This window comes from Temnothorax americanus, unplaced genomic scaffold (genome assembly GCF_048541705.1).
Source record: "Temnothorax americanus isolate GAGA-0224 unplaced genomic scaffold, ASM4854170v1 Scaffold2, whole genome shotgun sequence".
NCBI lineage: Eukaryota > Metazoa > Arthropoda > Insecta > Hymenoptera > Formicidae > Temnothorax > Temnothorax americanus.
In genome coordinates, this window is record NW_027509338.1 from 9710287 (window position 1) to 9733034 (window position 22748).

Genomic DNA, 22748 nt, shown 5'->3' on the forward strand with positions numbered 1-22748 from the left:
ACGGAACGACACCCCGCGGAGGACGCGGCCGAGGGTCCAGGGTCCAGTCGACGGGTCCTCGTTTTTTCGATGCGCGAGAGGCGTTTGAGGCGTCGGGATTGACGCACCGTTCGGCTACACGACGGCGGCTACGGGCCCGGCCGCTGGTATAGCTCTCGGGGAGGTCCGCGAGACGACGTCTCTCGCCCGCGCGAGGGCCGCGAGCCGCGAGGGGTGTGTGCGAGAGACGGAGAGACGGCCGGATCGATAAGCCCCGAAAAGCGGAGCGGAAAGAGCGGCGCGGGCGGCACGAGTCCTCCGGCCGGAGCCGCGGTCCTAGAGAAGAGAGAGCGCGGCGTGATGCTGCGTGCGTGATCTCGCCGCTCGCCGCCCCGGTCGTGTCAGATGTACGCGCGCACGCGTGCGTGTCCACGCACAGGCGGGACGGTGCGGCCGCGGCGCGACCTTTGTGCTTCGTAAAACCACCTCCGAATACTCCTCGTCGAACGTTTCCCCGTGCCGGGGGCGGAAGGGACGCCCCGGGTCACCCCGTCGCGCGTAAATCGGTGCCGGAAGCGGTATCTCGAGGTATTCCTTCGCGATGTGCGATCGAACGCGAAGTGTGCTTCCCGAGATGCCCGGGATCTCATCGGGTATCTCTCGGACCCCTCGACGTTGCCGCGCGAACGCACGGGGTGCCCGAAATTCTCAGACGCAATAAACTCGTTCGGTACCGTCGCGAGTGCACGGATGAACCTTGCTCGTTTTGTGTTTGCATTTGGTGCTACGGATTTTCGACGAGGAGAATTGAGAGAAGCGGAAGCGCGGAGGGCTGTTCCATCCGAAAGTGGTAATATGGCACACTTGATGTGCTTATATATATACTCTGCTGCTTATACACCGTACTAATTGCCAAACCTCGAGCCCCGTATATCTCTGTATTTTACACTATTCTATCACGTACATCGGGTACATCCCCGTCGCGTAAAATTAATTATTTAATTTCGTAAAACTCAGGGGAGAGAAATAACTTTTGCAATAAATAATCTCTGTTACGATATCAACTATTTTATTATTATTAATGTATAATTTTCAGGGTGCAATCGTATTTTTAAAGATAAAAAATAGAAATCTAAAATATATACAAATGGAAAAATGTAAAATTCAGAATTTGGCTTTATTCGAACGTGACTCCATATTGTTAAATAAACAATACTAATTGACAATAATGTTGCTACAAATGCATTGTTGACCGCTAAAAATAAAATCGTAATAAAATCGTAAAAGGAAAGAAATTAAATTTAACGTTTTATATATCTTTAGTAGTATCCTCATATCACTAAATATTTTCACAAGCAACAAAAGCAATTTAAGTCGATATTCATAGCCCGATTTTATATTTAAGATCGTCTTTAGTACTATTTCGAGACACTATACGGTCATTTCGTTGGCTGGATGGAGTCTTAAGCTGCCTTTGACCAGATTTAAGACGATCTTAAATATAAGATCTGACTATGAATAATGCCCTTAGATGTATTCCATATGCCTTATCCTACACAATAAAATTAAGAGAAAAGAAAATATATATTTAACTTTTTACGTGTTCTTTTATATATATATATATATATATATATATATATATATATACTGTTCTGTATATAATTATATAAATATATACTACAAGTAAATGTGGTAAGTATATATAATATACACTTTTAAAAATCAATAATACGAGAATTATACAACCGTTATGATATACAATCAAAGATTAAACTAAAATCGCCATTTACGGTCCGAGCTGGATCGAACTTTTAAAAAATCTATATCTTAAAAATCTTCCTTAATGTCATTTTAACATTTAAAAAGTATATATTTAATATATACATAAAATAAAAAAAAGTGCCCATCTAAATGCGTTACAGCAATCGATCGATCAATCGTTTATTCTTTCGGCAAGAAGCCAAGAAGGGACTTGTTTTACAATAGTACCTTAACTCCATTCGCACTCACATTCATACCCATTTCGCGCGCTCCTAATATGTTCTTATTTCCTTTTCTTCATTTTACATTCCTTCTCCCGCCACAATTTTGTCAATACGTCGCCCTTCATTCTCTCCAATACATCATTACACAATCTGTTTACCAATTTCATTACTATATTATTCCCTAACCCTGTGAACCAGTCATGCGTTACAACAATCGTCACATTTGACATTACGACAGGCAACAAACTATTCCTAATTGGAGCACGTGCTTATATTAATTTCAATATTAATCGTTTAATTGTCCGATAACTTAGTTGTCCAGTTAAGTTGATAGAGTTCCTTGTTTTATCTTTTACCTTGAACAGGTGTAAAAGGGGAACGATGGGGAGCACGTGTCTCGTGTGCGCACACAAACGCCAGCACGTGCGGGAAATCATCAGGATCGAGAGCACGATAGAAAACTATACATAGCGCGATATCGACGTAACTTGTCTTAATTACGTTACGACATTGTCTGCTTTGACTTTGCGACAATGCTCTGCTGCTCGAAGTGTGCCGTTCAAAGGGTCGTCGCTTGCATGGCAAAACAGCATACATCGTAAATCGAGGAATGTTTACCGTCGCTACGTATATACGGGATTGCGTAAATACGCGAATTTTGCCGATATTGATCAAAAGGTCGGTCTCCATGGCTCTCGACTCTCGGTGGCACGGGCCACGTTATTATTGAAACGAGGGGACATGATCCACGGAAATAATCATAAGCCGGGCGATTGCTCGAATCCTCCGGAAGAGAGGAGAGGGAGAGAGAGAGAGAGAGAGAGAGAAAGGGAGATGTATCTGAAGGAAAGAGCAAAACGCTTTCCTCGATTGCTGTTAACGAGACACGAGATCAGACAGATCTCGTCGTTGCTGCATTCTGCGCGCAGTACATTTTACATCGCGTTGTGTCTTGGTGCTTTTGGCAAACAGACAGACCGTGTTGAAAGTTGGATTAATCGAGGAGCGAGAGACAGAAAGAAAGAGAGGGTCCTGAATTAGTAAGGTGCTGTGAATAAATCATCGATACATTGATCCATCGCCGCGCGTGATTTTCTCACCAACGGAAAAAAGTCCCTTCTGAAGTAAATAAATAAATAAGTAAGTAAAAAAAAAACGATAGCGTGACTTTAATACAAACAGTATAATATGACTGATCTAATTATAAATAATTTCTTCAAGCTGTTACTCGGTCCTTCACATTATAAATCTTTAACTCAAGTCAATAAAAGGGCACAAGAGTATCGTACTCCATCAGTTCTTCCTGACGCGTACTCGGCCGCGATCTCCATTTTCGCGAATATCTTCACTTTTACGGTCGCGCGTTTTTCCGCGCGAACGAAGCGTCCCTCTTTTCCACGTTGAAATCGGATTTCTTTTTTTTCTCCTCGAGCGGGGCTTGATGAATCCGTGACGTCGAGTGTTTCAATCAGAGCTCTTTGGGGATTAATGGTGGCATTCGAATGATCACCGCGTCGCGGGAGGTGCCACGATTGGCCGGCAAGCGCGGGTATACTCGGTGTACGATCGATATTCCAAGCTGACAATAGCTGGCCGTTGTCGGGCCCGCTAATCGCGCTCGAAAAGAGAATGAAAATTTGGCGGAGATTGGACTAAATCGCGCGGACGCGCCGCTGCGATCTCCCGGGAGATTTCCGTTCAGTTTCGAGCGACTCGTCGACTCGTTGTAAGATAGAGGCGAGTTAAGGCGCGTTGGATCACCGCGTATTCTACAGCAATACTACACTCTGACAACTGTAATTGCATCGCTCGCCAAAGAGAGAGAGAGAGAGAGAGAGAGAGAGAGAGAGAGAGAGAGAGAGAGAGAGAGAGAATACGTGTAGGCGGAATTGATCTAATAGGATCAATTGTTACTCCTACGTGATTTTCGCGGCGCAATTCGCGCGCATCGAAGTACGCATTAACAAATTTTCATCGTGCATTATAATACAAGAAGCAATTCTGAAAATAAGAAGAGATTAAGCTCAGAACGGAGACTAAAAGCGTTCAAGCTAAAACAAGCTCGAACAAAAGCAGAAGTTAAAGCCGTAACTGAAGTTGGAGCTAAAGCTAAATATAAATTTGTAGTTTTTCATCTTTGATTCTCATTTTCATAGAAAATTTGCGAATCAGAAGTTGAAAATAATTCCTGATTAATAATAATTCTTGATTCCTTACATCCTTATCAATTTTCCCTTTCTCCGTCTCTTCTTTTTGTTTCGTAATCTTACATTTTTTATTGATAAAATATCTCTTCATCGGCAATATTAATTTCTCATTTTTAAAAAACTTTCTCTGCACCTGGGAAAGCGAGAAGATATTATAATCAATGTTGGACCAAATAAATGAAAATGTATTTTAGCCGTTTTTTTAATAAACGTATATGACATCAGTCGCCTGTGAAATATCGTATTGATGATGGCAGCGGACAGGCATAGCATCGTCCCCGCGCGCAAACCGGAAATCAAAGGATATCGGGAAATGAATTATTCTATTTCCGGCGTTCACGGTTTCGTTTCATTAATTCGTTTTCCCTCGGAATTTTATAATCTCTGATGCTGTATCAATCACTATTTTGCTATGCGGATGACGGCATATGGACGTAATATTCTAAATATTTAATTTCAACGTGTAAATTTTAACAGTATTTGTCTTGCGTAAGTAACATCCTTGGAAAAAACATATTTCCTAACATACTCGTAAAAGATTGTCAAAATTAATATAAATTTCCCATCAACTGTGAAATTGAAATAAGATGTATATAAGGAATAATGTATTGAAATTAAATTTGAAATAATAATAAACGGAACGTTTGCTTTTTCATTAAAGACATTAATTTAATTAATTATACTATTATGTTAAAGAACTGATATTGCTATAATTATCAAAAAGTAAATGAAATAAACTATACTCATAGCTGTAATGAATATAATATCATACTTGAAATACTGTATCGCGCAGATATTTGCTCTTATTGATACACGTATTGACTTTAATCTTTATTTAGATTTCTCTAAAAACGCGCAAATCATTTTTATTTTATTCTACTTTAAATAAAATGAGATCACAATATATATAGACACATACACACATAGTGATTTTATCATATATATATATATTAAATGTATAATAAAATAAAATTGCAGTATACATATAAACACTCTATTTGTGTGTATCTCATTATTATATATAAACCAAAATACTTGTATAATTTCAGTCTTGAATAATGGAAGACGATCATAGCAGCAACGGCAGCAACGGCGGTTCGCTGCTTCGGATCGTCGTGATTTGTTGTTGTATCTCGGTGACTTCCTGCTCTATGTGGCACGGTAAAAGTTTTAAGGAAAAATTATTGGCACTTCGAAAGGGCCCTCCGCCACAAATGGGTTACTGTGATTTGGACACCGAATGCGACTGGGACTGGAGCGAGACCCAGGGTTTTAAGAAAGTCAAGGCGCGCAGCGATGTGCCAAAACCCTTTCCGAGAACGGACGCCGACAACTCCACAAACGGTACGAAATTTTTGAGACGTTTGTATATATTTTTTTTTTCCAGGAGAAATTGAGACATGAAGCGCAAAAAAGGATGTTATTGTCCTTGTAGAGTTTGGCCCATAGAATCAAATTAAAATGTTAAAAGAACCAATTTGTGAAACAGTTGTAAAATTAAAATTTGATTACGATGTCGCGTATAATAATGTAAATTTTAGAAAAATTAATTAGTTTTGTTCTCTCTCTTAAGGCAATTTCCTGTGGTTCAGCGGCAAAGGGGACGCCCAAATATGGTCCAAATCGATTGCTCGCACGGGTCCGCGTTGCCGTATCGAATTCTGGCTTTATATGGTGGAAATGGAGTACGGATTCATAAATCTTGTCATACAAACGAACAGTAACAACATGAGTTCCATCGCGGTGACGAAAAGCGGAAATAACACCGCCACGTATGTGTATATTTTTTTACAATGCTATGATAATATAGATTTTTTTTTAATACGCTTAAACACGTCGTTTTAGATGGAAAAAGATAAGCTTCTCATTACGCGCAATCGATCAGTCCTATAAATTAGTTTTAGAGGTCTATCTGCCCTATCCTAATTCGAGCATCGGCGTCGACAACCTTCGCCTAGTTAATTGCTTTCCAGGTAATTATACAAAATATTTTCAGATAATTAAGTTAATGGAATATTTTGATAGTCGTGTTATATCAATGACGACTATACCTTTGTGACAATTGCGGCATTTGTATACAATGACCTTACCTCTCTCTCTGCTTTACATATACGTATCCCTTTATACATGGAAGTATTAAGTTAATTAAATTAATTAAGTTAATTAAATGAGAGAAAAATAATACGCTTGATATTATATCCGTAGGAATTTATAAGCAATAATAATTTTGAAGCAGATGCGAAATTTGTATACGATTGCCAGTCGATGTATATAAAAAAATTAAGTTCTATAATTAAAGCGATAACTCTTTCGCGCGTTTCTCCATTTTAGAATCCATCGAGGATTGTACCAAGAACATGTTTCGGTGTAACAGCGGCCCCTGCTTAAACAGGACCCGTGTCTGCGACTTCACGAAGGATTGCGTCGACGGCGAAGACGAAGCGCTCGAGTGCGGTACAATTCATTATCTTACATTTCCTTAAATATCGTATTTCGTGACGTAAGAATTCCTTGTGCCCCGTCTTTGAGACGTATGTTCGTGCAATTGGACGTTTAAAAATATTTCGCAGACAAGATACCGGCGAACGCGAAGTGCAACTTCGAGGACGGTTGGTGCGGATGGACGAACGTCCCTGGGAGACCTCTAAATTGGACCCGTCACAGTGGCCCTACGCCAACCGAAAGGACCGGACCCAATTACGATCATACTTACCGCAATGCAACTGGTATATGCGCTTGAGACTAGATGAAGCGGTGAGAAGCGCAACACACATCACTCACAGAATAATAAATCGTCATCCATTTGGCAGGAATGTACGCGTTCGTGAACATGGCTTTTAAACATGCGGCTGTCAAGTACGGCAGTCGAGCCACGATGACTAGTCCTTTGTATAATCCGACACCACCTTACAGCAGGGACCCTAACAGCCCTTACTATCGGTCGTGTCAAGTACGTATTACTCGAGTGTTATTTAACACTTATAATCTTGAATATCTTGAATTATCTCTCTATACATATATATAATTAAATCTCTGAAAAAAACAGAGGCATTTGATTCGGTCTTATGTTTCTATAAAAAATTAAGAGATCAACAAAGTCAAGCCGTGAAAAATTATATGGGACAATTTGAGTACAGATTTAATCTATGAGATGAAATCAATATGACTTTTTTACTAATTTATTTGATATGGAAGAACGCTCATTGATTATTTTTTATATTTGAGATTGAAACACTGACTATCTATTTTTTTTACCGCTAAACGATTATGAATGTACAGTGCATTTTATTTTCAAAATTTCGATAGAAAGCGTTTGGATAGAAGTCTATTCTAACGTTTTCAATAAGAAAGTTTTATTTTAACAAATATCTTGTGAACGGAAAATGTTTTTAGGTACGCTTTTTCTATCACAAACACGGTGCGCATAGCGCATCTCTTGGGCTCTTTTTAGTCCAAGTAAAACCATATGGAAATCATACCGAAAACTTGTGGTGGTCCTACGGACCTGATAACGACGCTTGGTACAACGAGGCGATTGCTCTAGATGTAAAATACAGGTAATAAGCACAGAAAATTACGTAGCGATAAACGCAATTAACGCAAAATTGATTTAACCCTTGCTCCGAACAATGAGGAACTAAATGTCATCGATGGGACACGCATTTGTAGGTACCACTTGCAATTCGAAGCGTCCAGAGGGTATTCCTCGAAAGGTGATATAGCGGTTGATGATATTTCCCTGAGTCCAGAATGTTTCGGCATTGGTAATTGTAACATAATGTTAAACGTCTCTTTATTACATAGCTAGTTATGTTTTTTTCCCCATCTGCCGTTCACACATAAATGTCTCTTTTTTTGCAGGAGTTCCACGGGAAGTTGTAGGCGATTTTGATTATTACCGACCCGTTATTGAATCCGAGAAGGTGCCAATGCAGCATCCGGATTTTGTAAACGAGACAGGTATGAAGTTGTGACGCATTCAATAAAGCTTAATTATACATTTTTTAAATTATTTATAATGTACATTGTGTAACGTGTTAATTTTATTTTATTATAGACATAAAATTTTTCGAAAAATGTTTTTATGAATCTTGTATTGTTTTTTCTTGACAGAAAAATATTTTTTTTTATATAAAGCTTATTTACTACTTATGACTTATATTGATCAAATCCTTTTTTCTATTGCTAAAAAACTTTTTATAGTAGATTAAAAGTTAAAAAAGTAAAAGTGAATAAAATTTTGCAATAATTATGCATGCATAAAACAAGATGCTTGGAGTGTCATACGTCATTAGAAATAACAGTTAAAAGTACAAATAAAATATCTTATTTCTTTACATCTGTATTGAAAAACTTATCAAATTAATCTTACACCGTTATCAAATTATATCTTACACAGTCATCCGAATTACCACTTGCGGAGCTACCGGCAGGAATGGTCCTACCTACGAGAAATGTAATAACACAGATGTAGAGTTCTTGTCGCCGTCACAAAATGAAGAGGATAAAATGCCCTTTCCTTTAATTCCTTTAAATGGAATCCAACGGTGGACCGCACCACGCGGTGAATATTACACGTTAGTAGATCTAGTCAGAAATATAGATTGATAATAATGGAAGATTTTAAGACGTCTCATTTTGGCATAGTGATTATTAATATCAATTTAATCATTGACGAGGCAATTTAATTTTAGCAAACAGATTAACTCACGAATTAATATGAAACTGCCGATTTGCCGGATGACGAATCCGTTGTTTTGACCTGTCTAATTATAAATTGTCTTCGAAAACAGTTTAATCGCCGTCGGAGCACGAGGCGGACAGGGTTCAAGTAACATCGGCATCACTCTGGGTGCATTTGTTCGCGGTGTCATAGAGCTCCAGAAAGGCGACCAGCTATATTTCATGATGGGTCAAGAGGGAACGAACGCCTGTGCTAAAGTGAGTATTGCTAACATAACTGGAATAAGAAATCTACATAAAAGTAATAAAGATGTAAAATAAACTTTTCTTTTACGTGAAAATTTATTTTCAAGAAAATAAAATGTGAATTGGAATATTAATAAGCTTATTTTTATTTTCTTAAGCTTCTACTACTTTATAACTTTCATTGATACTTTTCTATAAATTCCACAGTTAATTTTTTGTTTCGACATTGACTTTTCCTTCCCCTTCGAAATATTTTAAAATCGATTTTTTTCAAAAGTTTGCATAGCTTCTCAAAAATGTCATGCTTATTTTTGCAAAAGCAAAATTTTTTTCTCCCAGTTGCATTACAAATTACTAGAGATGTTCTTTATTTGTTCAGTTTATATTGTTGTTTGCAACGTACTGATATACTGATATTATTGATCTTGTCAATCAGAATCTCGGCTTAAAGACAACCACCTGTCAGTCGTCGGATCAAATTGACTTATCGCCGCAGCAGACATCATCAAAAGTGCGAGAAGTGAAGAAGATCGAGTTTAAGAATCCTGGTGGCGGTGGCGGTGGTGCGACTGCCATCTTTACGGTAAATAAAATATGATAAATATTATGCCTTTAGTAAAATAATGACTATAGCAATTTAGTAAAATAACAAAGAATAAAAGACGCGTCACTTCTTATTACATAACTAACAATAAGTCACGTAGATATTTCATTAGAATCACAACAGTGTTTGCACAAAGAAAGTCTTGCTTCAATTTTTCATTAGTTCCCTTCTCACTATTGTACAAGTTCGACGTAGACCCGTAATCGATTGTAGTTCAAAGCGAACGGCGAACTGGAACCTATCTTAATCGCGGGTGGTGGCGGTGGTTTGGGGTTGAATCCCTCTATGGACGATGGATTACAGCATGGGCGCGGTTCCTTTCCCGCGGGTAGACTTTCATCTTCTCCGTCCAATGTTTCAGAACGCATGGGTAATTAGCTCTTGTCTCTAAAATGCATATTAAAAATCTTTCAGTTGCGTTTTTACAATGCAACTTGAAATAGAAAAAAATGCAAATTCGAATGGAACCTCGGCTCCTAGGTGGACCCGGTGCCAATTGGAACGGTACGAAGCCTAATTTTCAACAAAAGACCTGGGGATCGCCATTAATTTATGGAGGTATAGGAGGACTCGGTTGCGAGTCCGGAAATGAAGGCCACGGTAACGGAGGCTTCGGTGGAGGTGGAGGCGGTTGCCAATCAGGGGGTGGTGGCGGTGGTTACGTCGGTAAAGAGAAATATAAAACATTTAAATATTCTATAACGCTTATAGATATTATCACATATTGCAATTGAGATATCAGAATTAAGATTGAAAAAATACTGACTGAAATAAATCTTGCTGATTTAGATGCGTCGTAAATGACGATCCTCAATTAATTAGTTAAGAAATAACTTCACGTCCTTTAGGTGGTAATGCCGGACACAACAACGGAAACGGTGAGGGTGGTTACTCGTACGCCAGTCAGAAGCTCACCGACGTTTATTTCAAATCTGGAGTCCATTCCGGCCCGGGCGACGTCTTCATCGTACCTGCGATCAGCGGTTGCGGTTGCGATTATCGCTGCGTCGCGCTCGATCGGTACTTGAGCGAGACCAAATGTCTCTGTCCTCAGGGTTGGCTGCTCAGCAACGACTCCAAATCCTGCATCAGTAAGCGCAACTGCCATGACATATCACTGCCATCGTTGTTAAATGCAAAGTAACATCGTATTTCGGATTTCAGTGACTGACGATTCCAAAGGTGGACATCAAACGCACTTAATTCAGCTTCTAGGTGTAGTCATTGGCCTCTTCGCTATTATTGGAATTTGCCTAGTATCTTGTAAGTAAAAACCTTGAGTGTTATAATATAACAAATAAAATAATGCTAGACTGATTTTTATCGCAAGAAAACTATAATAGCTATGATGAAAATTATTTTATTCAAAATATTCCTCCAGATATATACAATCAAAGAGCGAGATGATTTGTGAAGGTCTTGTTTTAGCTTTTATCATGAGTATCTTAATTTTTAAATAACACCAGTCTCTCTCTCTCTCTCTCTCTCTCTTTCTCTTTCATTATATTTAATCGCGAAATATTTGTTGTTTAAATATTTCGTTAATTATTTTATTCTTACGTAAAATTCTTCCGCTTGCACATCTTACAATTTTCCGGCAGATAAACGATACCAAAAACAGAAAGCGCTTTCGCATCGCCGTCAAGTGATGTTCGGCAACGGCACCGAATTAGCTGCATTGCGTCCAGGAAACGTGTCGGACACGATGATGACCGAATTCAACCCCAACTACGAGTTTGCCGGCAATCTCTACAGCTTCAAGGACTTGCCGCAAATACCTCGCGACTGTATTACTTTAGTGAAGTTAGTACACGAATATAATAAACCAAGACTAATTAACATATCAATCGGATACTACACAATTGTACAGATTGAATTGGACGTTCTCAACGTCTATAATTAGCATACACTAGACAATTTTACGAATTTATTATTCTCTCAACGTTTTGTATATAAAAATCTTTAGGTTTTCCCTCATCCAAGAATTCAAAAATGAAAAATAAAATTAAAACTATTTTTTTTTATTGCACGGAATAAAGTAAGAATGATCGATTATAATTTTTGACGCAGACCTCTCGGCCAAGGCGCCTTCGGCGAAGTTTTCCAGGGCGTGTACAAATACAGACGCGGCGAGGAACATCCCGTCGCCGTCAAGACGCTACCGTCTTTATCCACGACGCAGGCAGAAGCGGATTTCATGATGGAGGCACTGATAATGAGCAAATTCAATCATCCTAATATAGTACACTTTATCGGTGTCTCCTTCGACAAACATCCGAGGTACATCGTTCTCGAATTATTAGCCGGAGGTGACCTCAAGAATTTTCTGCGCGAAGAACGGCCTCGATCAGTGAGTATTAATAACTGTACACTATCAACTTAAGAGAAAAGCGAGAGTGAAATATATTGCACTCTTACGTTTTTTATCTCCACCTATACTTTAAAGTAGCTACAGCTTATTCGCGAATATTTTTAATTCGTATTTTTATCTAATTTCTAGGACGCATGTCATACACATATTCTTGATCTTTGCAGGACCGACCTACATCGTTAACGATGCTAGACCTTATTGTGTGCGGCTACGACGTCGCGAACGGCTGTAAATACATGGAGGAAGCGCGTTTTATACACCGAGATATTGCCGCTAGGAATTGTTTGTTGACCACCAAAGCACCGGGCCGTACCGTCAAGATCGCGGATTTCGGTATGGCCAGGGATATTTATCGAAGCGATTATTATAGGAAAGGTGGCAAGGCGATGCTGCCCATAAAATGGATGCCACCCGAGAGCTTCTTGGACGGCATATTTACTACGAAGACCGACGTCTGGTGAGAGACTTCGTATTTCGTATTCGCTAAAATCGTCATTCGATCCCATACAATTTTCTTTTTTTAAAAAATACGCACGTCTTTTCGTTTTTTTTTTACGTAATTTATTTTCATCGAAATTTAAAGTTTTATAGTGTACGAGTAGAAAAGAAAATTTTCTCATTAATATAAATTAATAGATAAAGCTCCTAACGTTGCAATGTAATTTTTAGGGCCTTCGGCGTGCTTCTATGGGAAATTATGTCATTCGGATATATGCCTTACACCGGATGTGCAAATCGCGAAGTCATGTCGATGGTAACGTCCGGCGGCCGTCTCGAGAAACCCGCGGGATGCCCAGATCCTATATATGGAATCATGACGCGGTGCTGGCATCCACGCCCCGATGACAGACCAAGTTTCGCCACCATTGCCGAAAGGATTGGCTATTGTTTACAGGTGAGAGCGCAACAAGGTATTTCAACCATACCGGTTTTCTTTAATTTAATCTTAGTCTTATTTTAGTTCGTTCATTATTGCGACATTGTATTTTTATTTTTATATAAAGTCACAATCTCATTATTTGATCTAAATATAATCTAAAACAATATAATCTACGAATTAATGGTTTTTTTTTCTTTACAAAGGATCCTGATGTGATAAATCAACCCACGCCTAATTTCGATATATTGCCAATCTGCGATCGTGAAATAACAGTCATGAGACCGGACCCGGAAGCGGAATGCATTAACGTGCAGTCTGATGTCGGTATAGTTATAAGATGAAATGTGAAAATGTTAATATCTTGTTAGACATACACGTAGAAAGCGAGCTTTAAACTTGTCCGACAGTTGGATGGCTACATGCAACCGAGAATCGTCGATCCACGGTCCGTTGCACGTCGTGTGGATCAAGCTATGGGTGGCACCGTCTATGATCCGGAAAATGAAAAATCAATCGAAGACTGCAAGTTGTACGGAGGAAATTACGCGAAATCAACGAGATGCCGGAAAGGAAAATTTAATTGCAAGACGTACGACTCTGGCACGGATGCTTTTGAGCAAACGTACAGCGACAACGATCACGATGAAGAACGTGACGACGAGGTGAGCGAAAATTGCAATATATTTGAAAACTCTGGGAAATCTATCAATACTTGAATTGCATTTAACTATTTTCTTATTAAATTAATTGTTATCTTAATTAACGCTTTAATTATATTCCTTTGTGATAAATTTTCTTTCTCGTATTAACATAAATCATATAATAATGGCTATTAGAAGTTGAGATAACGAAAGAAGAACAATAAATGTTCCATTACATTCAATGTTATATACGCTATATTTATTTTATTATTTTACGATTCCAGTTTATATTATTACTGTATATATTACTCGACTCTCTTTCGCAGGACAAACGTAGGATCGACCGATCGGATCGACAAGACAGCAGGGCAATACATCGAACCAACAACATCGAAGACTGCGATAACGTAGACAACGGCAACAACCGTCCAGAGGATGAATGTCATATGACTGCCAACATCGATAACGCGATAACGGATCGCAAAAATGGCAATGAGAGCACAACGACTACCGACACCAACTCCGACTCTCTGATAGCACAATCCTCGGACACCCCGCCCGACACCACGACGAACTCGTCGCCCAATACGCGCACTTGTTCGCCAAGTCGTACCATCGGCCTCAACGCCAATGTCAGTAATGTGAACGGTATGGTGAAGAAGAATACTCTGAAGGCGACCCTGAGTCTGGACCCGAGCGCGCTCTGCAGAGGCACCATCCCCTACGAGAAGATCACAACGCAAACGCAACGCTCGAGCACGCCGGGCAATTTGGAGTTAAGGAAGGTAACTTGACCTCCCCCCTACATTCGGCGTCCTGCAAAGTTTCCATCTGTACATGACCGTGGTCCTTGATCGAAGGTACTTAAACACTAAAACGCAATTTGTCCACCGACGAATTCGAACACTTGCAATCAAGGGCTTTCCTGTGAAACGAGGAATAATAGTAATTGAGAAATATAGAGGCTTATATAAATCTACAGCCTTGCATAAGAAAAAATGTAAAAAATAAAAAATAGAATCGTATATATCGAAATATTATATATGCCTCTACGCGCGCGCGCGCGCGATGCAAACTCCTTGATTGTGAATTGATAAAACATCTTTTTGAGATTCTAAAAGTTTTTCGAAGACTCTCTGAACTACCGTTCATTTGCAGCCTTGCGAATTCAGTAACAGTCTTAAAGGAAGCATTAACGATTATAGTTTTTCTTGCATTACTATTTGAAATGTATCTTTTCAGATCTTAGTATTTCCTCGGCCCTAATATTTTACGACTTTCTCGCTTTTGCAATGAAGGACTCTCTGGGTCACGAGCTGCCGAGGGAGGAGTGCTCCTGCTGAGATTTATCCGAGGGGGGTTGACGAGACTGCCCGGCCGCCCTCGGCTGCACGATCGCTCGCCGATTGCAGCTGCAACGGTCGGCCACGACGACTGCGATTATCAGGGACGCGCAGCTCGTAGAACTCTCCTCGCCTCCGTGGGCCCAGGACAACGAATACTCGCGTCGTTACTATTCCGAGGAGACTCTCCTGTGAATGGGATATTCGGGGAAAAAACCGCGAATTTCTCTTCGCGCGGGCGACACTTTTTTTTTACGCGCGAACGTGGATCTCCGTAAGAAAGACACGCGACTATCGTAAGTCGAAAGAAAAGAGATTGCTACAAAAGGATGCAAAACAGGCAAATTATGTACATACGAGGGGGGGGGGGACGAAAGATACTAAACACGTAACACATGTATTCAATACGTTAAGCGACACATACACACATACATACATACATACACACACATACTCTTACGCAAAGTGATCTCGTTGAATGAACTTTCTAATTCCGTGATAGCAATGGGGCAGGAATTTATAAAATTATTGTATCACTCGTTAACGTGGATCTTCGAGCGCGAATTAATCAGGGTGACGTGTAGCAGCTCGTGAAGTCAACGTTAAAAACGTGGGTGCGTAAACTTGGAAATGGCAGATTGAGGAATGTTTTTGCGGTGTATATATACATTTGATATTTAAAAGTCTAAGGAACGCGAGCAGTCTCGTCTTCGACGTAAAGTAAACCCCCGGTCGGAGACAGTACGGCCGTATTGTCCTATCTGTCTAAAGGGTTGAGGTTCCCAGCGAGATACGGATACGCGAAATGTGGCTATGGCTGTCGAGTAAAATGTTACACTGTAATATCAATGTAAAAATCTCCGTAGGCTGATCGATGAACGCGTCTTGGGAATGGAGAAGGTGGGTCGGGGGGCAGGGAAGGGAATAAAAAGAGCACAAGCCCTTTTTTATTTTTCTTACAACGACGGCGTACTTTACGTGCGCGTAGCGTATGAAAGTCAGCCACTATAATGTATCTGTACGTGAAACGTAATAAAGGCGTGTTTATGGAAGGTAGCGTGTTACTATACTTCAACATATAAGCTTCCTTCCCGATGATTACAATGAATTCGTTTATATAAGCTCATTATAAACTGTTTATAAATTTCAGGTAGTTGTAGGAAAATGCTTCAACAGTTCCCTTCAATAATCTCCTCTAGAAAAATGATTAGCTTTATAGCTCCATTTATCCGTTTCTTTATTTCTCTTGATTTATCTAGCGTTTATATTTGTATCAACCGAAAGCGGATTGCTACCTGTGTGCTGGTCCAACTTAACGTTCAGTTCATCGAAAAGCAAGTTGCTGTTATTGTTAGCTGTCCCTCCCTTCCTTTCCGTTTTGCATCGTTCGTTCTTTGGCGAACATTCTCAGGGACGTTTGCATCGCTGCGAGATCTCTGCGCTGGACGCCGACATTGTCACATCTTGGAAAGCGTCATAGTCTTCTCAGTAACGTTGGCGGCGACTATATATACGCCCGTGCACTCGAGTACGCGGAGTAGAGATAAGTATAAACGACGGCACGGGCTAAGCGTGCATACGCGAACACGCAGCGGAGGAAAGAGGATGACAGTCCGATTCGCGGTGGCCGGATGACAATTTGACAATTCGCGCATGGAACCCCGGCGTGTGTCGCACGTGCCCCCCCGATCGTGTGTCTTACGACTCCGTGACCCGGAACGATGTCGAGTTATTCGTATTACTACGTGAAAACCATCGTTGAGGACGGTCGACCGCCGAAAACGTATAAATTCGCGAAAGGGTAAGCACTTTAAATTTATTGGCAACAAGTTTTAAAAGCTTGATCGTAAAACGAGATGAGACGAGCCACGTGCGAAATATCAGCTCGGATCATCTATCCTGTTTCGCACGACTCTTCAGTTTTAAAAATGTCCCTTTGTCGCGAAAAGATCTAAGATGTGGTGCAAGAAATTGATGTTATATGTCCGAAGGTTGTGACTTCGGTGACAAAGATTGTTTAATGTAAATTTTTTTTTTACTTTAAATGTTGTATGCTACTGCCGTGGAAATTTGTTAAATTTACAGAGCAAGTTGGGATAATTGAGAAGACGAAAAGAAATAAAAACACCTTAACATAAATTCAACGGCAATGCGAGCGAATCTTTGAATAACTTGTGGAAAAATAATCAACTTTTCTCTTTACTTAGCGATCTAAATTAATGCTTGAATTAATTAACATCGATACTTGCTCCGACACTTGTTCCATATATTGATGTTTAATATATCGAAAAGCAAATTGGTATAATAGTTGTATTGGTGTTGCTCGGTCTCTTTTTTTTCATTCTCCTTCATTCAGCTTCATCTTCGGGAATATTTTTTTTTTCACGCACTTTACATTAGACGAAAAAAAAAAACAAAAACAAATTTTTGCTCAGATATCCTGTACAAGCGACAAAGGACGCATGGTCAACGGTAGGTCGTTACAATCTTCTGTCGCGTTTGCTACGAGGAGGGCTCTCCGGTTCCGGCGATGTGCACCATCCTGCCAATACCACCTTCAAGGTTTGTTATCGCGCACCCTCGGCTTCGCTGTATATTGTTGCTTATTAATCTTCTGAATCCTCCTGCGATGTACTCCTTTTAGGCTCGCAGCGAAAATGAACTCAATGCGTAATTTTTAGTTGTTAACGATTGCTTCGATAAATCCTCAACGGTACTCGTTCACGAGTGTAATTTCTAGCTCAAACGTGACGCGCAACTCAAAAAGAGAGATTTATTTCAAGATTTTCGGTCACTCTGACTGGGATTGTGCTTTATTCTTGATTCTTTGATGTTTTCTGGCTCGTTGAACGGTGGTGGACGTTCCACGCGAGCCTAACGCATATAACGATCAAAACTCACCGCGTTTTTTAATCGTGCGTCCTCGCACAGTGAGAGAAATTTTTTTCAACGTACCCCTGGCGCATCGCCAAATTCACTTTTAAATGTAAAACACGAACCCTCTCGTACGCGCAAACTACGATGCACGATGCGTATCGTCGACATATTTTTAGGCTATCCGACACTCTGCCCTCGTGCTCGCGTCTCCGCGACATTTGCAGAGCTTTAATGTTTCGCGATCCTCTTGAGATTATGATTCTTTGAGTAGAATTTTGTGAAATCGCTTTTAAAATTGGAAGCTTACTTCGTCTATAGCAACAGCATTTCAATAAACGAGTAAGTTTCAACGTTATGAATAGATTTAAGAATTTTTCTCTTGTCCAAAGTACATTTTACGTTCCAAAGCTGTGTGATTGTCAAAATTTTAATAATCTTCTCAGTAATCTTCAAAATTCAATTTCGAACTTTATTAAAAGTTAACATTGCGGCACTTGAGCATTAGGCACTCAAAAATTAAGGTAAACAGCATCGAAGAAATTTCGATGAAGAAAAGCCATAAAATAGAATAGAATTAAATTACATGTAGATAACAAAAACATTTGTAATAACGATTTTTAATTTCTAAAACTTCAGATTAGAAAGATAAATGTTCAGATTAGAAAGATAAATCTCTGTTTTGTTTGCTGTCATCAATATTTTTGTTGTCTGCAAAAGAATAATTTACATCTGCTGGATTGATGCCAGAATATCTTTTGCCTAAATTCAAACATTGTTTATTCCCGATTTTCATCGATAACAAAACGTGCGTGGCATTAATTAAACTGACTCATCGGTACCTATAGCTTTCTTTACTCTTCTCACTGATAACAATGAGTTCACAAAACGATTACAAAACGCGGAAAATATTCTCTATTTGATACGGCGAAAAAGAACCGTCTGAGCTGTTCTCGTAACATAATGACTCATTCTTAGCTTCTTCAAAATTCCCAAAATAACTTATGCGATTAGACGGTCGAAAACGTGCTTCGTGGCCTCGGCTTGAAAGTCTCTCGATCTTGAGCTCTGAACATCATCAAACTGCCACGAAAGCTTTATCTACTGCAAAACTCATAATTCCTGCAGCTTAAAATTAAAGAGAGACAAGGCTAATGTACTAAAACATTCTCAAACAAATTTAAATAAATCAATTTTGAAAAATATTTAAGAGCAATAGATACGTGATAAAATTCTATTCTAATATACACGATGCGATATCTCGCCATATAATAAAACTGATACGGCTATCTTCCCATCTGCATTAAAAAAATTCGTGCATAATATTACGCACGGAGTAGCGAAGAAAATCGGTTCGCGAATTAAAACTTTCTTTTTCGGCAATGTACGAGAATCCCTTATAAGGGAAAGCAGTTCAGTGCGGTGCAACGTGTAAGCAGGCAACCCGTATATATCGGCGCCGCGTTGGCGACATAGCTCGGGCGGTTGAAGAGGGAAGGGACAGTTGGTTCCGAAACAGAGCGAATCTCACCGGATATGCCAGCCAGTGTATCGCGTACCACACGCTCGTCCGCGTCCATTTCGGCACGATCACGTGCGCCACAGAATCGGTATCATTCTATGTCTTCTCATCTGTAACCAGGTTTTCGAATTAATTTTGTGCCCCAAATTGCGCGAAAAAAAACAACGGTTCACGTATTTTGCGACAGGGCGATACGCAAAACGCTCGCGATATTGGTCCTGTTACACAGAGAGGCTCAATTGTAAGCGTAATTATTAATTATGGGCAGTGCAATAAATTCGACATTGGTGAAGTTGAGATAAAAGATAACAGATATAATTCGTATAATAAAAGAAAATTGTGCAATAACGTTTTATTTGCATTGGCACAATTATTCTGATACTAATATACTTTAAACTTAATTGTCTAATCGTTGTTATATTTGTTGCAAGTTCTATTATTGTTGGGAAAAAACCTCAATATTACGCAACGTATATGGAGAGCATTGTATAATTGCAACAATAGTCAGTCGGATAACGATAGTCGTGTAAATTAGATAATGGAAGCTAATTAGTTCGTTTTAACAATATTCCCATTTATCATGGTTGTGCACGAGCCTTTTATTTGTCGCGATATAATTTCCGGTTAAACGATCCTATTCACCAACTTAACCGCGATATTGCGGTAATTGTTAAATTACGGTCGGGTAGACCGTATCTAAATCAACCATCAAACGAGAGATAAAGTTCATCTTTAATATGACACAGTGACCGTGACACACGTTTTGCACCGAGGGTGCGCCCTTGGATCGATAAAACGTTCGGCATTGTGCCACAATTTTAATAGCGCTGAAAAAGGGTGCAGCTCCCAGATTATCGCACGAAATAAAGAATCATTAGAGTTGGGAGAACAATATTCCAATTGCCCATTATATCTAATCGCTACGTAATAAACGCGTAGAATTTAATGAAAGGGCTTATATGGGCTTAGGGCTTATATAGAGTGAATAGTATTCACTTTGTTAAGTTAAAAATACTGAATAAAAATAGATTGAAAGATCAACCCTGTCAGAACGAGAAGCGACTCTCGGTTTTGATAAAGCAAGATAAAGATTTGTTTGCGTATATTTATCAGCCATATGTCTCAATTTTTATACATAAATTCCTTTCGTCATTCTATATATATAAAAATACTAAGGTAAGGGTCATCGAAAAGTTACTATTTCACGAAATGCTTTCTACTTTTTGTCAGGATATATATGGGAATAAAATTCTTTCTTGGATACGAAATCGTGTTCCGCGCACAATTTTGCGTTTCAGCAAGTCTCTTTCTCCTCGCGTATCTTTCAGTGAATTTATTTATCTTGCAACGTAACGAGATGTCCGTATGCCTGCAGACATAGAACATCTTTTTCCTTCGCGATGGATTTCCGACCACCGAATGACGTCAAACGTTAACAATCGTCACAACTGTCACGTTGCGCGGCACACGATACGATTGCCGGCGGCAATAAAAGCTAGAAATGATAACGCGCGGTTGAACCGGCACGCGTACGAATATACATGATTACGGTACCGGCGGCGAAACATGACACACGTGATTTGCAATAATAATCGCTGTCACGATAGCGCGCGCCGTGTCGCAACTCGATGATTCTGACTCCGCGCCAGTTAAGTCGACCGTGACGTAGTGGAGAATGGTTTCCGCGAAACGCGACAGATCCAATTTCTTCGGAGGTGCTCGTAAAAGCTGATAAAGACACGGCCGGATGTTAAGTATACGGCGACTCGCGTTACTTCGCGCCGCCGAGCCACGGGTGACAGTCACGGCGCGGCGATCCCGGAATCTGCTCCTGGCTATTGTGTTTACAAGCAGCAGGCAAAATTGCGTGTCGGTTATAATTGCGTGTGATTGCGGACAATTGTCGGGACCGATTGTCGGCATGCAAAAGTCGTATATATAACGACCGAAATCATCGATACACGGAAATTGTTTCCAGACTCGAGCGACTCTGTAATACCGGTCTCTTCGGATGAAACTGTTTGGCAGTCGTCCCGAAAATCAATAGTGCTCCATCAGTAGTGCATTTTAGACATCTGGCGTAAGATAAACGTCCGATACAGATGTCCCTTTGATAGCGCATAAAGTTTACCTCATCGACTCGAATATATAGACGTGGGTGGAGAGCATTAATTCTAGACACAAAGTTTTAAAGACAGCTGGTTTGTACAAAAAGCATTCTTTCAAGAAATTTCACACGTAAGATATGCAATTGGAATTTAATTCAAATTTAATTATATATTAAATTCATATTTCTCAAATGTGTTTGTCAGTATTGATTCGGTAATCGATTAATAATTTGGAATAAGTGTACGTAACAACAGATGTATAGGGTGAAGAGAATTCTAGACGCAAGTTTTTAAGACTTAAACAAGTTTTAAAGATTTATATAGAAATCATTTTTATGACGCACGATCGTGATTCTTTCAGGCATATATATAAAATATGCGATTAGAGTTTTATGAATGTAATTCAAATTTAATTATATTTTAAATTTATATATTTTCCTCAAAAATATTTATCGGTATATTGATTACTTTAGTGCTCGATTTATAACTTCGAATATAAGAATATACGTAACAATAACTCTGACAAAAATTAATGTGACAATATTAAATTAATATTGAACGACTTACCAGAGCATTACATATAAAACGAATATGTTAAAAAGGGCGAATGCTTGACGCTCTTTGTACGATCCTGTCCAGAATTGGTACACAATACTAATCCTTTTGTGCTCGCGTATCAATGTCGATTAAACTTCTCACAGTCATAAAAGTCATAACTCGCGCAACCTTGATAACAGAATCAGCGTGATAATTGACAGCGGCGCTGCAAAAAAAAAGTGAGGTTAATCGGTGAGAGAACAAAGATCCGTCTCGGCGTCGACGAGAATTAAATTAAGACACGCGCGATCACAGCGCAACAAATCACCCGTTGTCAAGATCGTCGGGATAAAGAATTTTTCAAGCCCTTGAAAATGAGCTCGTACGGATGGAGCAGGGAGATACGCGAGCCGGAATTCGTCCGACGAGCAACGAAGAAGGTGGAGGTGAGTATACCTTATACGTGTTCCGAGAGTTTTGAAGCGACTTTGTGCACAACTCCCTACGGCGACTATAAACACAATGACTAATTACCGCGATCGGGTGATCTCGATAATTAACGGCCGCGGGGAAATCACATGAACACACACGAATCACCGCCGACGCCGTTTTAAATCGCGCGCACGCTGAATCGCGTGACTTTCAAAATGGCGCGGCGAGCCTCGATGCGGGCGTCGCCATTGGCTGGGTTGCAGAACGGGGCGGCCAATCGCGATCCGAGCCCGGAAGCCGTCAGTGCCGCCACTGAAAGGTGCCTTGCTTCTCTCA

General features: G+C 39.9%; 2 protein-coding genes and 1 long non-coding RNA gene across 7 annotated transcripts in view; 2 read left to right on the top strand and 1 right to left on the bottom strand.

Moving 5' to 3' along the window:
* On the top strand, nucleotides 1-15991 carry Alk (Anaplastic lymphoma kinase). Of its 3 annotated transcripts, none has more exons than XM_077405731.1 (25): nucleotides 1-829; nucleotides 5221-5515; nucleotides 5745-5943; nucleotides 6017-6144; nucleotides 6503-6625; nucleotides 6742-6897; nucleotides 6982-7121; nucleotides 7565-7728; nucleotides 7841-7935; nucleotides 8033-8131; nucleotides 8571-8748; nucleotides 8965-9112; nucleotides 9537-9683; nucleotides 9918-10074; nucleotides 10185-10370; nucleotides 10553-10795; nucleotides 10869-10967; nucleotides 11306-11507; nucleotides 11775-12054; nucleotides 12240-12532; nucleotides 12745-12970; nucleotides 13159-13275; nucleotides 13363-13617; nucleotides 13923-14381; nucleotides 14895-15991. In XM_077405731.1, exons 2-25 carry the CDS (start codon nucleotides 5230-5232, stop codon nucleotides 14937-14939), a joined length of 4425 nt encoding a protein of 1474 aa, XP_077261857.1. In that variant the 5' UTR covers nucleotides 1-829; nucleotides 5221-5229; the 3' UTR covers nucleotides 14940-15991. The 3 variants fall into 3 exon arrangements, 2 of the variants coding, with proteins under 2 accessions (XP_077261857.1, XP_077261858.1); XR_013256890.1 differs by having other exon boundaries at nucleotides 2-829; nucleotides 13923-14456; XM_077405732.1 differs by lacking the exon at nucleotides 1-829 and adding an exon at nucleotides 3083-3104.
* LOC143897249 (uncharacterized) lies at nucleotides 9952-22742 on the bottom strand. Of its 2 annotated transcripts, none has more exons than XR_013256891.1 (5): nucleotides 22437-22742; nucleotides 22011-22206; nucleotides 19345-21509; nucleotides 10173-10787; nucleotides 9952-10091 (listed from the first exon to the last, which is right to left on the bottom strand). It is a non-coding gene; the product is annotated as an uncharacterized LOC143897249 (long non-coding RNA). The 2 variants fall into 2 exon arrangements; XR_013256892.1 differs by having other exon boundaries at nucleotides 22309-22447.
* Calpa (calpain A) overlaps nucleotides 16508-22748 on the top strand; it is a 15542-nt gene continuing 9301 nt past the window's right edge. Inside the window, exons 1-2 of one of the 2 annotated variants that reach the window (XM_077405735.1) lie at nucleotides 16508-16740; nucleotides 17375-17501. In XM_077405735.1, the coding sequence (XP_077261861.1) occupies nucleotides 16661-16740; nucleotides 17375-17501 (207 nt within the window). In that variant the 5' untranslated portion in view covers nucleotides 16508-16660. Of the gene's footprint in view, nucleotides 16741-17374; nucleotides 17502-22290; nucleotides 22427-22748 lie in introns of those variants that run through there. The other variant, XM_077405739.1, reaches the window with a different exon arrangement.